Source organism: Trachurus japonicus, chromosome 7 (assembly GCF_045865225.1).
Source record: "Trachurus japonicus isolate A0001 chromosome 7, Traja_1.0".
NCBI classification, from domain to species: domain Eukaryota; kingdom Metazoa; phylum Chordata; class Actinopteri; order Carangiformes; family Carangidae; genus Trachurus; species Trachurus japonicus.
In genome coordinates, this window is record NC_140913.1 from 17,796,939 (window position 1) to 17,811,870 (window position 14,932).

A 14,932-nucleotide genomic window follows, 5' to 3' on the forward strand; every position below is an offset into this window, starting at 1 on the left:
ACATGCAAATTAGTAAAGAAAACATATCGTATAAAGAGTAAATTTGGTTTACAATTTCTTTTAAGATGGTTAAAATGTTTCTTTAGTATTGTCACGGATTGCAAGTCTGTGGCTTATCAAAATAACACTTGCCAAAATTCTATTTCATCTCAATTGTAACAAGAAACCTAAGTGTGTGAGATGACACCTATATGCACCAAGGACTAGTTTGTTGTGTATTATAGTAGTACCTATAAGCAATAATTGGAAAGTAACCATACATTTACTCCTGTGTGGGGGTGTGCGGGAGTGAACATTTCTAAGTTAACCCTTTGATGCACAACATGGGTCTGTAGATAATCTTTTCTGGTAAAAACCCATGCAGGGATGTTCATCAGAGGTTCACCTCTACTTCAATTTACAACTGAAGCTTTAAAAAAATTATTAAATACATCGGCCTATTTATGACATTCTCTTACATGCCACCCAGTGTTGTTAATGTTTAACAAAGTTGTTAAAATTGACAGACTTTGTCATTAAGACACAAATAGCCTAATATCAAATGTTAATGTGAGAATATTGACAACAAAAGATCAAGACTACAAAGCGATAATAAATCATTAAATTTAGTGACAATGAAAACACAAATTCAGCATCTTACTAGAGTAATCACAAAGTATGGTAATTTTGAAAAACCCAGGGAACACATGAAAATGTTGTCAGTGCTATATTAGTATTTGTCTAATATGTCTACTATATTTGACTACTATGAAGTAAAAAGGTAAGAAACAGAACACCACAGAAAGAGAACAATAAATTCACATGAGAGGAACCTGAACTCAGGGGGCTTTTCTGACACCATCAGCAAAAGTCATTCTAAAAACAAAGATGTCCATCCAGTCTCCCCTCCTCCACAGCCAGATGAATGGAAACAAATGAGCTGCTCCATACAAGAGGTCCTCCTGTTGGCACCGGCCACAGTTCTCACAGTGTGGATATCTTTCAAATTACATTTAAGTTCAAACACATAAGTTAAGACATGGTTGATCATAAAAATCTATTAGCTTCAGTAAATAGGCACAAATGTGTGCTTCACACTGTTGTATATGAACCTGTGGTATTAAATGAGCATGTGTTCTACTTCTCTAATTAAAATGTTCTCTACATTGTGTACTGTGAATATAGTACATTGTACAGTATGTAGGGATGAATAGATATAGTTAATGAAGTATACAGAATGGAAAAATTGCCTCTTCATCTCACCTATGAGTGAACATACAAATAGTGGCCCTGAGGGATGAGTGGATTTTCACTCAGGTTGGCAGGAAGTTCACTTGACAAATGCGTCTGTTTGAATACAGTGTTTGTTCTGTTCTGCTTCGAGATCAAAGCTCTGACATGAGGTCTCTTGCTCTAAACATCGACATGCTACCACCAAAGCTATCTCAGCACAGGTGCACTGAGGTGAAGCTTATTTACTGTTTAACAGCAGGTGTAATAACTACTGTGACACACATTGTCATCAGTACTGTTGACACCTTCATGTCAGCGGCTGACAGTGCAGTGAGGAATCCCCCCGACGAGACTGTACAGAGAGCAAACAGCTGGAGAAATGAAACACTGTGTTGTTTCTAAAACCTGCAACATCGATGTCAAAATGTTATTCACCTCTTTCTCTTGAAAGTATTGACATTTTTAGATTATACTCTCTGTCCAAACTTTCCCACTTGTGACACCATAGTTTGTGTTGCCTTAAAAATAACGAGGGGAACCCCTGATTTAGACCCACAGTATGTAGTATGCATACAATATTTTCTTTCTTCAAGAGCTGCCGTGTACTAGTAAGTACACAATGAGGGAGGACATGGCAACACCTGTAGATTTTAACGTAAGAGCCCTATCATTAAAGTTCATAATTCATAACTGAGTTTTGTTTATTCTTAAGTTGAGCTGTTATGTGATTTTGATGTGGTATGTTAGTGGTTTATTTCTCCTCACATGCCTTTTTTCAATAACAAGAATATCCAATTAACTAAAAAAAAAAACACCTCTACTGTCGAAACATGCTAGAGTTGAATCCATTTGTGTCTGGTAGCATCAATTAATTAATCCATCTAGTTTGTCCTGCAAAGCCATTGTGTTGTACCTCTGATGCATTATTCTTATGTGTTCATCTTTGTGCATTTGTACACAGTAGAGTGTCTGCCACCTGTCCCATGTCTTCACATGAAAACAGAGCAGTGTTGTGTTGTTGACTTGTTGTATTTCCAGTGAAATTTTAATTGTGTGTTGAGAAACAGGACAGTCCCACCTGCTGGACAAGGTAGCAAGTGCAGAGCCAGTGCCCATTTCTGTGTGACCAATATATAATAAGCTCATTATTACTTTCAAGGGTCTCATGTTTCGAGCTGTTTGATGGTGGGATTACAGTAATCAAAAAATTGTTGAGAGTTAGATCATACACACATCTAACCTAATCATTTTGTGATGAGTCACTATACTTACACTCAGCTGCCTGTTTAGTAGACACATCGAGTTGAAACTTCTGCAATATAATTCAACAGTCGTCCTATAAATAAAGCTCCCTCAAGGAATGATTCTGTTAGTTTATTTTGATGCAGACTCATTTCAAATTGGTTCAGTTACTGAAAGCAGATGTAGAGGTATGCACTTTCTAGCAAGTATCATGATCTCTTTACATGAGTACTTCATGTATTCATACCCGACATGTATTGTCAGACAGGGAAAGGCCAATGGTTCAAAGTGTCTACCTTCTGTTTAGGTTTCAGTCAACTTATGTCACTTGTTGCCACACCCCAATCCTGTTTACAGAAGCCAGAGAGTAAGGACCATACAAGCTAATTATAAAGGGATTGAAATCTTTATTTAGCCTAATACAGTACAGTGCAACGGTTCACCTTAATCCTGTGTTAACACCATGAACCTAAGTTAGGACATGACTGGTGAACATTAGCCTGATGGCCAGCACAATATCCAGTATTAAGACAGGGTTAACACTCTCTGCTCCCCCTCTTGTGTGTGATAAGAGTCACAGTACACACACAGGGAGAGTTCATGACACACAATCTATGATTCCACTTCTTTTAAATAAAACTGTAACACGCATTTTAAGGAATAAAAAGTTTGGATGAAGGGCATTGTTGGTGTGTGGGTCGTAAATATTCAGGCATGATTATAAAGATGGAATGTGTAACATCTTCTCTTACAGGTCACCTCTTCTCATCCTCTGTGTTTCTTCTTATTATGTTTTTCAGTGAAGTGATGATGGTCCTCAAGCATTGTAGGATGAAGAGGAGACATTTCCACCGTGGCCCGTCCAGTTGGTGTGGATGAATTTCCCGGGGTTCGACAGCAGTTCATATGTGTGAGCTCCAAAGTAATCCCTCTGAGCCTAAAGAAAATAAACATGTAAACAACCTCTGATACCCATGAAGAGACAAGTTTTGCTTTCAAATAGAAACATAACTGGTGACTAGTCCACATGATTGCCTTTTTTTTTTTTTTTTCCAAAAAAAGAGATATTCAATCCACAATGATATAAACATGATGGAAAATCAGCAAATCATATTTACACATATTTTGCATTTTTGCTGTATTAATGATCAAAACTGAGCATTTCAGCTCTTTGTTTAAATTGTGGTAAATATTCAAAATGATGTCCAAGGGCAGATGAAAAAATCAGTTCCAAAAACAAACACAATGCTGTCAGGGTCTTTAAGCCCACCACAAATACACACACCAGCTGCACATGCTCTTTTTAATCTCCTATACATTCCACGCCATATGTTGTGTGGACTTGAGCTTGCGCTGCCGTCTTACCTGGAGGAGGTTGGCTGGGAGCTTCTCGTGTCTGTAACCGTCATAGAAGGACAGAGCCGTGGTGAAGCAGGGCATGGGGATGCCATGCTGGACTCCAGTGCTGACACTTCTGCGCCATGACTCCTAAACAAAGAGGTTGAACAACTTCTTTAGGGTTTTTGTTCACAACAATCGAGAGCCAGCTTAGAGTGTGATAAGAGTCTCAACTGAGAAAGTCTCATTCTCTTGCTGAGTGTTTCAAGTGCGTGTGACAGTATGTCTAATACCAGGTGGATGTGGGTGGATCACATGCTACATTTTGACCACTGCGCGATAACATTTTGTGTGACTACCCATCATCACACCCCCACAGACAGGTGAGATGACAGGGAATATCAAAAGATAGCTTGAAAGAAAAAAAAATGTTTGAACTGTGTCTTTTCCAAGGAACTTATGCTGTGAACAGCATCTCAGACACCCGTGATTAAGTCAACAAGTTCTGCTCTTACTTCACTCCTTTGTTTATTGAAAAGAGGAAATAACTGGTTCGGCTTGTCTTTGCCAATGCGGCTATTGCAGGTTGGTTTTTGGCCACTTCCTCCTTCCTCATACCTGACAGTCCTGCACGGCGTGATTAAAGAAGTTGTCAAGCAGCAGATTCTGCAGCTCAGCATCTCTGTCAAACGCTTCCTTGATTTTACCCAGGAAGACACTGGTAGGAAAGAGAGACATAGTGAGTGTTAGCAAACAGCAGTAACAGAGAGACGACTGCATTATAATGTATATCTATTAGTTTTACTCTTACATACTGTACATAATGTAATGAAATGCACAAAACAATGCAATTTCTAAAACCGTTTCCTAGAAATTGCCTGTTAGCTACAAACTGCATGTTATATTGAGTGTTATATTTGATTTAGGTTTATGCAATGTCCTAATCATTACGCAAAGCAAAAGCAAACCAATGTCACAACTATAATTTCCTTATTTTTCTACCCGTATGCTTTCACAAGAAAGGTCACGGTATCTTCCATGTAGATCTCTCACTCCAGCGTTTACCCCACAGGGAAGTGATGAAGACTTAATTACTTCCTTAACAGCCAAACACAAAGGCTCTCTAAGACATAAGGAGGATTTATCATTTCAGCTCATCTACGTTGACCCTGCACTGAATCCAAACTGAATTCAAAACAAAAAACACTTCTGCATTTCAGTCCTCTTGCTTTCTTGAGAAGTTCTGTGTTACATGGCCTAACCACAGTTTTCACCAGCATGTGAAAGATACATGTTGACATTAAGTTGCACAAGGCAGCGGTGAAGCAAACCTCTGATCTGAAGACTAAAATGTACCTTCGGATGATGCAGCCTCCTCTCCACATCAGTGCAATCCCGCCGTAGTTGAGGGACCAACCAAATTCTTTGGCCGCCTGCCGCAGCAGCATGAAGCCTTGTGCGTAGGAAATGATCTTGGAGGCGTAGAGGGCCTGGAGAGAGAAAAATCAATCTGTTTACTCTCATATAATACCATAATTTGAAATTAGTCAAGCAGTTAGAACTTGCAAGTCTGCAGACTTGTGCTTACAAATGTTTGTGGGACCACCAATAGAGATCGCACAGTCCTGCATGTACAGTACATGTACTAGTACTTGTATAAGGATAATGTAATTTCATTTCTGCTGCAAACATTTGCAAAGCTTTTGTTTCATAAATGTTGAAAATGTTCATCAAATGAGACTGCGAGCAGAAATGCTGTTTTCGTATCACTTCTTTGATTGTATAGATACTGATGGCGATATTTGAGGAGGCAATTTGGCAATACGGTTGAACATTTTCTTGAATCTTGATTTGCACTGAATCGTACAGACTCACAGATGCATTGTAGATATGCCTAACCACTCCCAGGGTTAAGGAAGTAGTAGGAGGAAGATAGTTTAGATAGCCTCTCAGTGACTGTGACAATGAGTGAGAGTTTTCCTGGACTGAATTTCTGTAATAATACGCCATTTTTGCATTACATGTTCTGCACAGTAAAAAAAAAAAAAGCTGTGTAATATTTCAATCAATTACCCTCTCTCAGCAGATTTTGTGCTTTTAACTGTTTCATCTAAACATTACTGAGTGTCCAACCTTTCTGATGTCCTCCAGGAAGGCCACCTTGTCTCCGCTGAATTTGACCCCCTGTGGTCCCGTCAGGCTGCGGCTGGCCTCCACTCTCTCCTCCTTTAGAGAGGACAGGCATCTGGCAAAGACAGCTTCCCCTGAGAAACAAAGAGACAGAGGTGGGGAGGCAGAGGGGGGGGGGGGGGATTAGCTGTCTGCATACAAAAAAACAGAGACTAATCCGAACATGAAAATGGGACTTTGTGAACACCAATTTCGGTTTTCTGAAGCATCTCCCAACTAATTATTACATAGATGTTGCTGCCCAATGCCAGTCACACTGAAGCAACTCTATAATAATTATTATAATAGTAGCAACAATTAATGATGCAAAGTTTTCCAGTTGCACTTTAAATAGAAAAAAAGTAGGGCCCGTCAGTTGCTACATTAAAAATGAGAATTGCCTCACCAACTCAATCAAGATCAAAGGAAAAAAAAACTGTTGCGTAAGCATGACTTGCCAAATCTGCACTGCTAGGTGAGGCAACCCAGAGGCAGACAGAGAGAGAGAGAGAGAGAAAGAGGGAGTGAGAGAAAATGTGCCCAGTGAACTATCCTGGTGAGGAATGTCATCCCTGCTGGAAAGAGAAATCAACCCGTGTGAACTGCACCGGCCTGTCAGGCTGCTCCGCACCGCCTGGCTCAGCTCGTACACAATGAGGCCTTTTGTATTCACAATCATACGGGGATCTCCAGCACTGACAGCAGTTGAGCAAACAAACAATTTTAAAGCATCTAATCATAACAAAACTGTTATGGGGATTTAATTACAGACTAGAAAACTGGACTTTCACAGAAGGTCTGTCACGGATATCCTTTAACAGGTGTCTTTTTAGAGGAACTCCACAGAGCTGATCTAATGATTATGGAGGATTATTGATCCTGCATCCTGACCTCCAGTGCTGTTTATGAAACAGACAGTCATATAGTCAGAGCAAAGACCAAATCCAAATCCCCTTTATGTCACCTGAGATGAGGAGGACACTGGAATAGCCGTCAATCTTCTTAGGGGCAGTCACATATTGATCCCTCTCTCACTAGCTGTGTGTTAGCTAACTGACAAAACCAAATGTTAGCCCAACTACTCTGAAGATCTTCCCTGCTGCCCTTTAATATGTCGACGCCATGTTGAAATCTTAACCCAACAGTGACACAACGGCTTTTGCCATGTCATCATGACACACACAGTTTACTGAAAGCAGTAGAAGGAAGCTAGTTACTTCCTTGTCTTTTTTTCCTCTCTTACCGATCAAAGTAACAGGTGTTCCATACTCCAGGGCTGAAATAGCCGTCCACTTCCCTGTGCCTTTCTGTCCTGCACTGTCTCGGATCTTGGGCAGCAGATGTGCACCATCCGAGTCCCTGTATTTGAGGATGTTGGCTGTGATCTCGATCAGGAAGGAGTCCAACTCTGTCTTGTTCCAGCTGTCGAAAGCCTGAGTTTTTCAAGCACACAGTGGGGATACGATGAAATCATTGATTTTTTTTTTTTTAAATATTTGATTTCACGGAACTGGGATTGCAGGTTGCATCATACAGATGTAGCAAGCTCACCTGTGCCATTGCATCGTGGTCCATTCCCAGAACATCCTTCATCAGGTGATAGGCCTCACAGATCAGCTGCATGTCACCATACTCAATGCCATTATGGACCATTTTCACAAAATGACCGGCACCCTCATCTCCAACCTGAAGAAGCAAACCAGTCAGGGTATTTGTGAGACGACTTCTCATAAATAAAACCATGCTAATCAAGTTAGTTTGAAAAAAATCCTCTACTCACCCAGTCACAACAAGGTTCTCCTGTTCCAACCTTGGCTGCGATGCTCTGAAAGATATCCTTTATGTGTGGCCTTAAAATAGAAGCAACAGCTTTGTTTATTTATGTTTTACACAGAGATGGATGATTGATAATCACAGTTTTAATCAGTCTGATTTTATCATTAGTAACGGACTTTGTTTTAGCACGTCTGTGGCCTACATCAAACATCTACTGTGCAGTGAAAGTGTGTATGGTTGATGACCCACCAGGCCTCTTTATGGCCTCCTGGCATGAGTGAGGGGCCATATCGTGCCCCCTCCTCCCCACCACTGACCCCACTGCCAACAAACAGCAAGCCCTTCTCTTTCAGGCTGGTGCACCGCTGCTGTATGACGGAAACACACAAGAGCTGTGATTACATCTTCTGTTGGGTATTATGATTTTCTCCTGGGATGTGACTGACATCTACTTACTGTTGTGTCTCTGTATTCAGAGTTACCACCGTCGATGATGATATCCCCGGCCTCGAGAAGAGGAACCTGAAGAAGAACAAATGTAGCTCAAAAAGCCATTGATAGAAGATGGAAGGACTCATTTGACCAAAAGTGCCACTGGGAAAGACTAGCACAAACTACAAACCAGTTTGTCAATGAAGTCGTCCACAGCCTGCCCAGCTTTGACCAACAGGATGATTCTCCTGGGCTTCTTCAGCTTGGACACCATGTCCTCCAGAGACTCGGCGCCGATCACCTTGGAGCCTTTGGCCTCGTTCTTCAGGAAGTCGTGCACTTTGGACACGGTTCGGTTGTAGGCACAAACCTGCAGGAGAGGTTTGGTGAGTACGGAACGAGCATGACTTCCTGGTGTTGTGGAAATGAACCAGTGGTGGCCGAACCCTTATTTACATAAAGTACCAAAGCAACTATTTTGAAATATTATCTACAATGGGTAAAAGTAAAAGCGCTCACTCTGCAGAAACATGATCCCTATGACTGTTAAACATATTATTAATAAAACTGTTGATAGTAATGAACACAAAATGGTATTATAATTAAACTACAATTAGCTAGTTCAATCCAAAGGGTTGTGTCAAAGGGTCATCAGACGAATCAGACAGGGTTTTTTTATGAGCTGATCGATGGGAGAGGGAAAAAACAAAGTGCTGATTCACTAATCTGTTTTCTTGAACTTTTTGGATAATTTAACCTTCTTCAAGCCTGAAATTGTTACTTAAATTAAAGTGTGTGAAAATGTTATTCTACAACTTCAAGTGTCAAAAACATGTAGTCGAGAAGAAAGTACAATATTTCTATCTGTAATGTTCTGAAGCGAGAGAACAAGGTGGAATAAAATGGAATTAGCCAAACACACAATTATTTAAAAAATACTCTGTTACAGTATTACAATTAACAATGATGTCATTCTTACCACAAAGCCGTGATCATTCATGTTCATGATGAGGTTCTGGCCCATGACAGCCAAACCAATCAGTGCAATGTCTGCTCTGTAAAAGGAGGAGAAATAATCACATTTACTGTAAGGCCATAACAGACATCTGGTCTCAGACTGAATATTAACGAAAAACCATGTCCACCAACATCAAACACAATACTCCTCTCCTAACTTTATTAGTCGTCTTACATCTTCTTTACAGTATCTATGTTAAGCTTTTTTTTTTCTCCAGCAATAACATGAATTCATGGGTTTAAAAGTCACAAACTCTGTGTCGGTTTTCCCCGTTCAGATTTCACGTTATAAATGTCACTGACTGCACATATAGCCTAATATTACAAAACATTCAAGCTGGTCGCTAGCTAACAAGCTAACAGCTCCATTTACAAGAAGATTACTCTCAGGAAATAATAAAAAATACCAAACAAACTGTGACATTATTTAACCCGGACTATCGGCCGCAGTCTCCCCCACTTCCCCGACTACGTAAAGAAATAAAAAAGTCCTTACTGAGCCATTGTGTTCAGCGGTTGAAGTCACTGTGAAGTTAAAAGTGTCCAAATGACAGTCGAGCTCGCACGGTGATCCACTTCACTCCACTTCCTCGTTCTTATTTCAGCGTGACGGAGACGCTGACGTACGCCCTCCGACGACATCCACCAATCAGAGGCCGCTCGGCGAACTGAAGCGATGTTTGTCACGATTTTCATTGGCCCAGAAGCCTGAGCAGAGATATAGGAGATTCTATTGGCCTATGCGGCTGTCGCTCATAACACGTCTGTGCACACCCCCTAAAAAAATAAATCCGATAAAGGCGTCTACATTTACTCTGGAATATTTCTGAGGCATCTGCATTTAACTGTCGTATTTTTTTTCTTCTGCCACTTCGATATATTTGACATGTAGCTACAGTAGCCCATTCATTATTTACTTTTTAGATGAAGACATGTGTTGAAGACCATAGGATAAAACATAACTGTAACCAACCATGATTGAAACTCTTAATTTGGCATAGTATCAAAAGATTTAAAGATTTTTTTTATTTTTATCAATCACCAAATCAATTAATGTACAAACTTCCTGCTTCCTGGTCAAGCATAATATGGCTTTGTGAAACCGCACAGCCATGTCTAGCAGATTGTGGCTTCATTAAGGCACACACATGTAAAATGAGGCAAAATTTGACAATGATTTATACAATATTAATGGGCACTTTATTTTCCTTCTCTCCTTTGGGGTCATCTCTCTCAAACACTGAGATTCATATGGCCGACATAGGGAACTGCCCATATGGGGCCCACAGCAGTTTTGGCTTTTTGGAGCCGCTGTGGGCTTTCTGTGTGCAAGCCTATTTGAATAGGAATTTACGTTTAATGGCCTAATCTCGGCAGCTAATGTCTCATGAATTTTTTCATTTTGTCATCTCATTTAATGTTAAAGACATTTTAAAATTTAGTTTATCTTGAGGTTTCAAAGTGAGCACCAAGTGGTGATAAAAACATCACATTTCACCCCAGTATTATAATTAATGGCCAAGTTATCAGTGAAGACTACTGGCATATTTTCCTTTTGCTTTTACTTCAGAATCAATAGCTATATATTGATATATTATGACACAGTTATAGAATGTAATTCATCATTAAATCTCCACAAATAGATTTCCTGTTCCGTTTTTTTGCCCAGTAGATATTATTTTCCTCTCAATAAATACATAAAAATTACAATGCCTGCATCACTCCTCGTTGGCAGTGGTATTAAATATCCAGACATCTTTCCATGTTTGGAGTTTCATAGGTTAATATGCTTCATCTAATTACTGGAAGCCTATGACAGGTCACAGGAAATACAACTCTATGCTTAACCAGATTACTGTGATAATGACTTTACATGCATAAAAGGTATGGAGCTGTTGTGTTTGTCAATGTAAAGAAAATAGATTAATAATAATGTTGGAGAGTTTCTGCCCATTGAAAAGTCTTTGTTGGCTTTTTATCAGTTTACAAAATTACACTTCCTAACCCAGAAAAAGTATGAACTTGAACATAAATGGAAACTTTATTCTAAATAAATCAAAAATATTTCCTTTCTACACTTTTGATACCAAGATAGGGCAGTGATATACGTATTAGAATTACTAGATAAATATAAAATTATGAAGAATTGTGATAATTTGACATTATCTATCACAATAAGGAAGATGGAAATGGAGCTGTGCACAAAGGAGCAGACAAACAGGCGGAACTTGTTCTGCTAATGCACAATTTGCACTTTTATTGTTGCCTCATTCACTAAACAGTTCAATGGTGCAAGATTACCATACACAGAATTAGGATATCTGCATGACACATCTATGCTATACAGCGAATGGATTATAATTATTACAAATACAGTAAACATATTTACATTTTAATTCAAGCTCCATACAACACAGATATTTACAAAATAAGTATGAAAATGAAACCAGTCTGACAAATAATGTACAGTGTTAATGCATGGTTAGTCTTTTTTTTTTTTTGCCTTGTGGTGAGCGAATCCAAAGGGAATGTAGTTAACTGATATTAATTGTCAGAGGGGAAGATGGAAAATATCATGGCTAGTTTTGTTTGAAAGGCATCAATGGAAGAAAAAGTGAGGTGAATCAAGACACCAGCACAAACAATAGTATACTGTCATTTTAGATGTCTACTAGCTACTTTGTATTATATTCCCTGATATTAGAAAAAATAAAATGAGTTAAAAACCACCTTTATTTTGTTAGAATTCAGATGGCTGGCTGAGCATGAGTAGTGAGTATTTTCTTCAAATCAAAAGCAGACTTTCACTAAAACCACCTTCTGACAAAGAGGAAGCACTAATGTAACTCAGCCGCCCTGAAGAGATGCAGTGGGTTACATTTTAGTTCTCTTTTTATTGATGATGGAAAAACACACAACCTCATAGTACATTCGACTCTCTCCCAGTTCAGACTGGAAGAGGCTGCCACGACCATCATTTGGTTCATTCTGAGTAGAACAACTAAACCGCACAGACTTTATTTATCAGTTAGTTGAACCTTTTATTAATATGTGCAAAGAGCTGCAAACTAATATATACATTGCAAACAATAAATACACAATCCCAAAATAATATACCTCTGCAAATTAGTCACTGAAGTGAAAATCTTTGCTCTGACATGTACTCATACCAACATGTTGAGTGCACTGAGGGTAACGTGAGGTACATTGCATTTAGAGCTGTGACCGGTGCATAGATGGTTTTTAGATGTGAGCTCCTTGACAGATAAATGATACTCTCAGGGACAATTCAACAGGTTTTTCTTTTCCCTGACCTGCAGGCTGGCTGACCCGGGGTCAGTGACATTCTGTTCATTCAAACCAACTTCTGAGGTCCATGTTTTCTGTCTTTACATAAGCAAACGATGAAGGTGGGTCACTAATTACTTGACTAAAACTTGTAACAGGCAGTGGGTACCTCTGCTTCAACACACTTAGCCGTTCATACAATACAGATGGCACACTACTGGTTGGTTGGCCAGAGTTTATAGCGCCCATCTGTACCTGTCACTGCTTTACCACTTTCTAGAAACAGAGGTGCCAAAAATGTCAAATGTAACACAGTGTACCTGCACCGTGCACTTTACAATGTGCAGAGCAAATATTTTCATAAACAATATCAGAAATAAAACATTTGAGTATATGTCGTCCCTTTAACATCACTTTCTTTCTTTCTAGTAAACCCTTTGGAAATTAGGTGTCCAGTGTAACCTTGATATGTGCTCTCATCAGTGTTCCTGATACTCAGAAATGACCCTGGACTCAACATGCGTGATCTGCCCTTGACTTGCTATAGATATGTGTTAATGTGCAAAATAAGGTAAAAACACCAATAAAATTGGTTACAAATCAAGAAATAAATGCCCTCAGTTACATTTTATATAAAACGCCACTGTGGAATGATTAAAAGCATAATAGAAAAAAAAAAACAGTCAACAATGCTAATTGTTAAAAAAAGAGAAAAAACACAATGTCAAACCAGTGAAGGTTAGATGAGTTAAGAGGTTCCAGTTCAAGAACACAAATAGAAAATGAAGACATGATAAGCTGGGGTGCTTCTGAACAGTAAGTACTTCACTTTAGAGAAGTTTGACCCCTCACTGGTGTGACAGTGAGGGAAGTCATGGGGTAGACTGTATCATTATCTGTCCTGCAGGCTACATGCTAGCAGCTTCATCAGTTACTACTGTTGTCAAGGCTGAGGCACTGCAACCTCAGTCTCCGTTTTCCTTCTTCCTCCGGTTTAATTGCGTTTTATCTTCAGTATCACACGTTTGCGATGGTGAAATAAAATATTAGCAAATGCTGAGTATCTCTCAAGGTCTGAGGCTCAACATGTTATAGTGTAAGAAAAACTGCTAAGAGCTCGAGGAGCTGAGAGGAATGTCTTAAATGAGAATTAACTACCACACTGATCCCAGAACAGACTGTATGTACAAATGATATTCTCCCTTTAGAGCGTCTTCCTCCTCCTCTTACTCCTCCTCCTCTCCTTAAAAACCCTGTTTTGTTCTCGAGCTTGACAAGCAAAAGCACAGGGACAAATATCTCCTCCTGCTGGAACAATCCATTGCCATGTTTTCCGCAGCTGAGATATGAACTGATCGCGTATTTTTTGCACCATTTTCTTCATTTAGCGTGTTTTTTTTTTATGTTGACACAAATGCATGATTGTAAGTAATAACTCACTAACTGACGGCACTATCGAGGGGAGCTGGAGTTGGTGTATGTACACGGACTGAAAAGTGGGATCTAAATATCACGTGGATGACGGTGGCAATCCAGTGCTGCCCTCGTGTCTCGCTGAGTTGGGAACTTGACTAATTCTTCACATTTTTGATGCTAAAGGCTGTTGAGGAGGCGGCACAGGGGGAGCTAGAGTCTACTTTAGGAAGAGGCCTGATACAGATCTCGTATAGTGAAGAAAAAACCTATGATTTCATTAGCAGCAACAGTTGTTAAGGTAGCCCTGCTTTCTGTGGCAGAGCGTAAACTTGTATGTCATTTGGACATATTTCTATATTTTCCCTTCATGGTTTCTACTGTTGTTATCTAATTTATGATTTTTTTTTGAGTAAGCAAACCCGGTCTTCTCCTGAGGACTGCTGCAATTATCATGCGGGCTTATTTATAAAAAAAAACAAAAAAACAAAAATCAAACAAAATAAAATTCTTCTCGGGAGACAAATAACACTGATAGAGACGATTTTTACAGATGATTGGCAAACTGAAAATTAGTGTCCAGAAAGAACAGTTTCTGAAGAATCGTGCACACACAAATAGACTATTACAACATGCTACTAGTTAGGGAGTTAGGGAATGACAACGAAGCAGAACAAAAATTAGACCCAAACATTGTCATAAAAACGAAAAACACAAAAAGCTGAGGAGGAGGTTTTGGGGGGGTGGGGGTGGCGAGAAATAGAGAGGACAAAAGCGAAGTTGGCAGAGGGCTACCGGGGGAGAGGGGGGAGGCAAATTTTCTCTGGAACTGAAACTTTTAGTCGCATGAAAGGAGACTTAAGCCACAAGTCTACTTACAAGAGAAAACCGTCAAGAATCACAATGATTAATAATTGTTAACACTTGGTATGTTCAAAGGCTTTGCAGAAAGAATGGAAGCCATGGTTTCCTGTGTGCCGCTCCACTCACTCAGTTCTTCAGTAGGCCGCTGCGCCTCCTCGCCAGCTTAGATCTGTGGGAACGA

At 39.6% G+C, this 14,932-nt stretch overlaps 2 protein-coding genes across 51 annotated transcripts in view; both read right to left on the reverse strand.

The window, feature by feature from the left end:
- Window positions 1-2,841: 2,841 nt before the first annotated feature.
- pgd (phosphogluconate dehydrogenase) lies at window positions 2,842-9,760 on the reverse strand. Its single transcript, XM_085781686.1, has 13 exons — window positions 9,683-9,760; window positions 9,149-9,224; window positions 8,360-8,539; window positions 8,194-8,259; window positions 7,987-8,105; window positions 7,742-7,811; window positions 7,513-7,647; window positions 7,205-7,394; window positions 5,926-6,056; window positions 5,149-5,282; window positions 4,411-4,510; window positions 3,820-3,942; window positions 2,842-3,391 (listed from the first exon to the last, which is right to left on the reverse strand). Exons 1-13 carry the CDS (start codon window positions 9,688-9,690, stop codon window positions 3,272-3,274), a joined length of 1,452 nt encoding a protein of 483 aa, XP_085637812.1. The 5' UTR covers window positions 9,691-9,760; the 3' UTR covers window positions 2,842-3,271.
- A 1,654-nt stretch (window positions 9,761-11,414) lies between these two features.
- The window catches only part of kif1b (kinesin family member 1B), a 57,751-nt gene continuing 54,233 nt past the window's right edge, over window positions 11,415-14,932 (reverse strand). For all 50 annotated transcript variants that reach the window (XM_085781741.1, XM_085781735.1, XM_085781734.1 and 47 more), the window contains one exon: window positions 11,415-14,920. In XM_085781741.1, coding sequence (XP_085637867.1) covers window positions 14,878-14,920 — 43 coding nt within the window. In that variant the 3' untranslated portion in view covers window positions 11,415-14,877. The remainder of the gene's footprint in view (window positions 14,921-14,932) is intronic.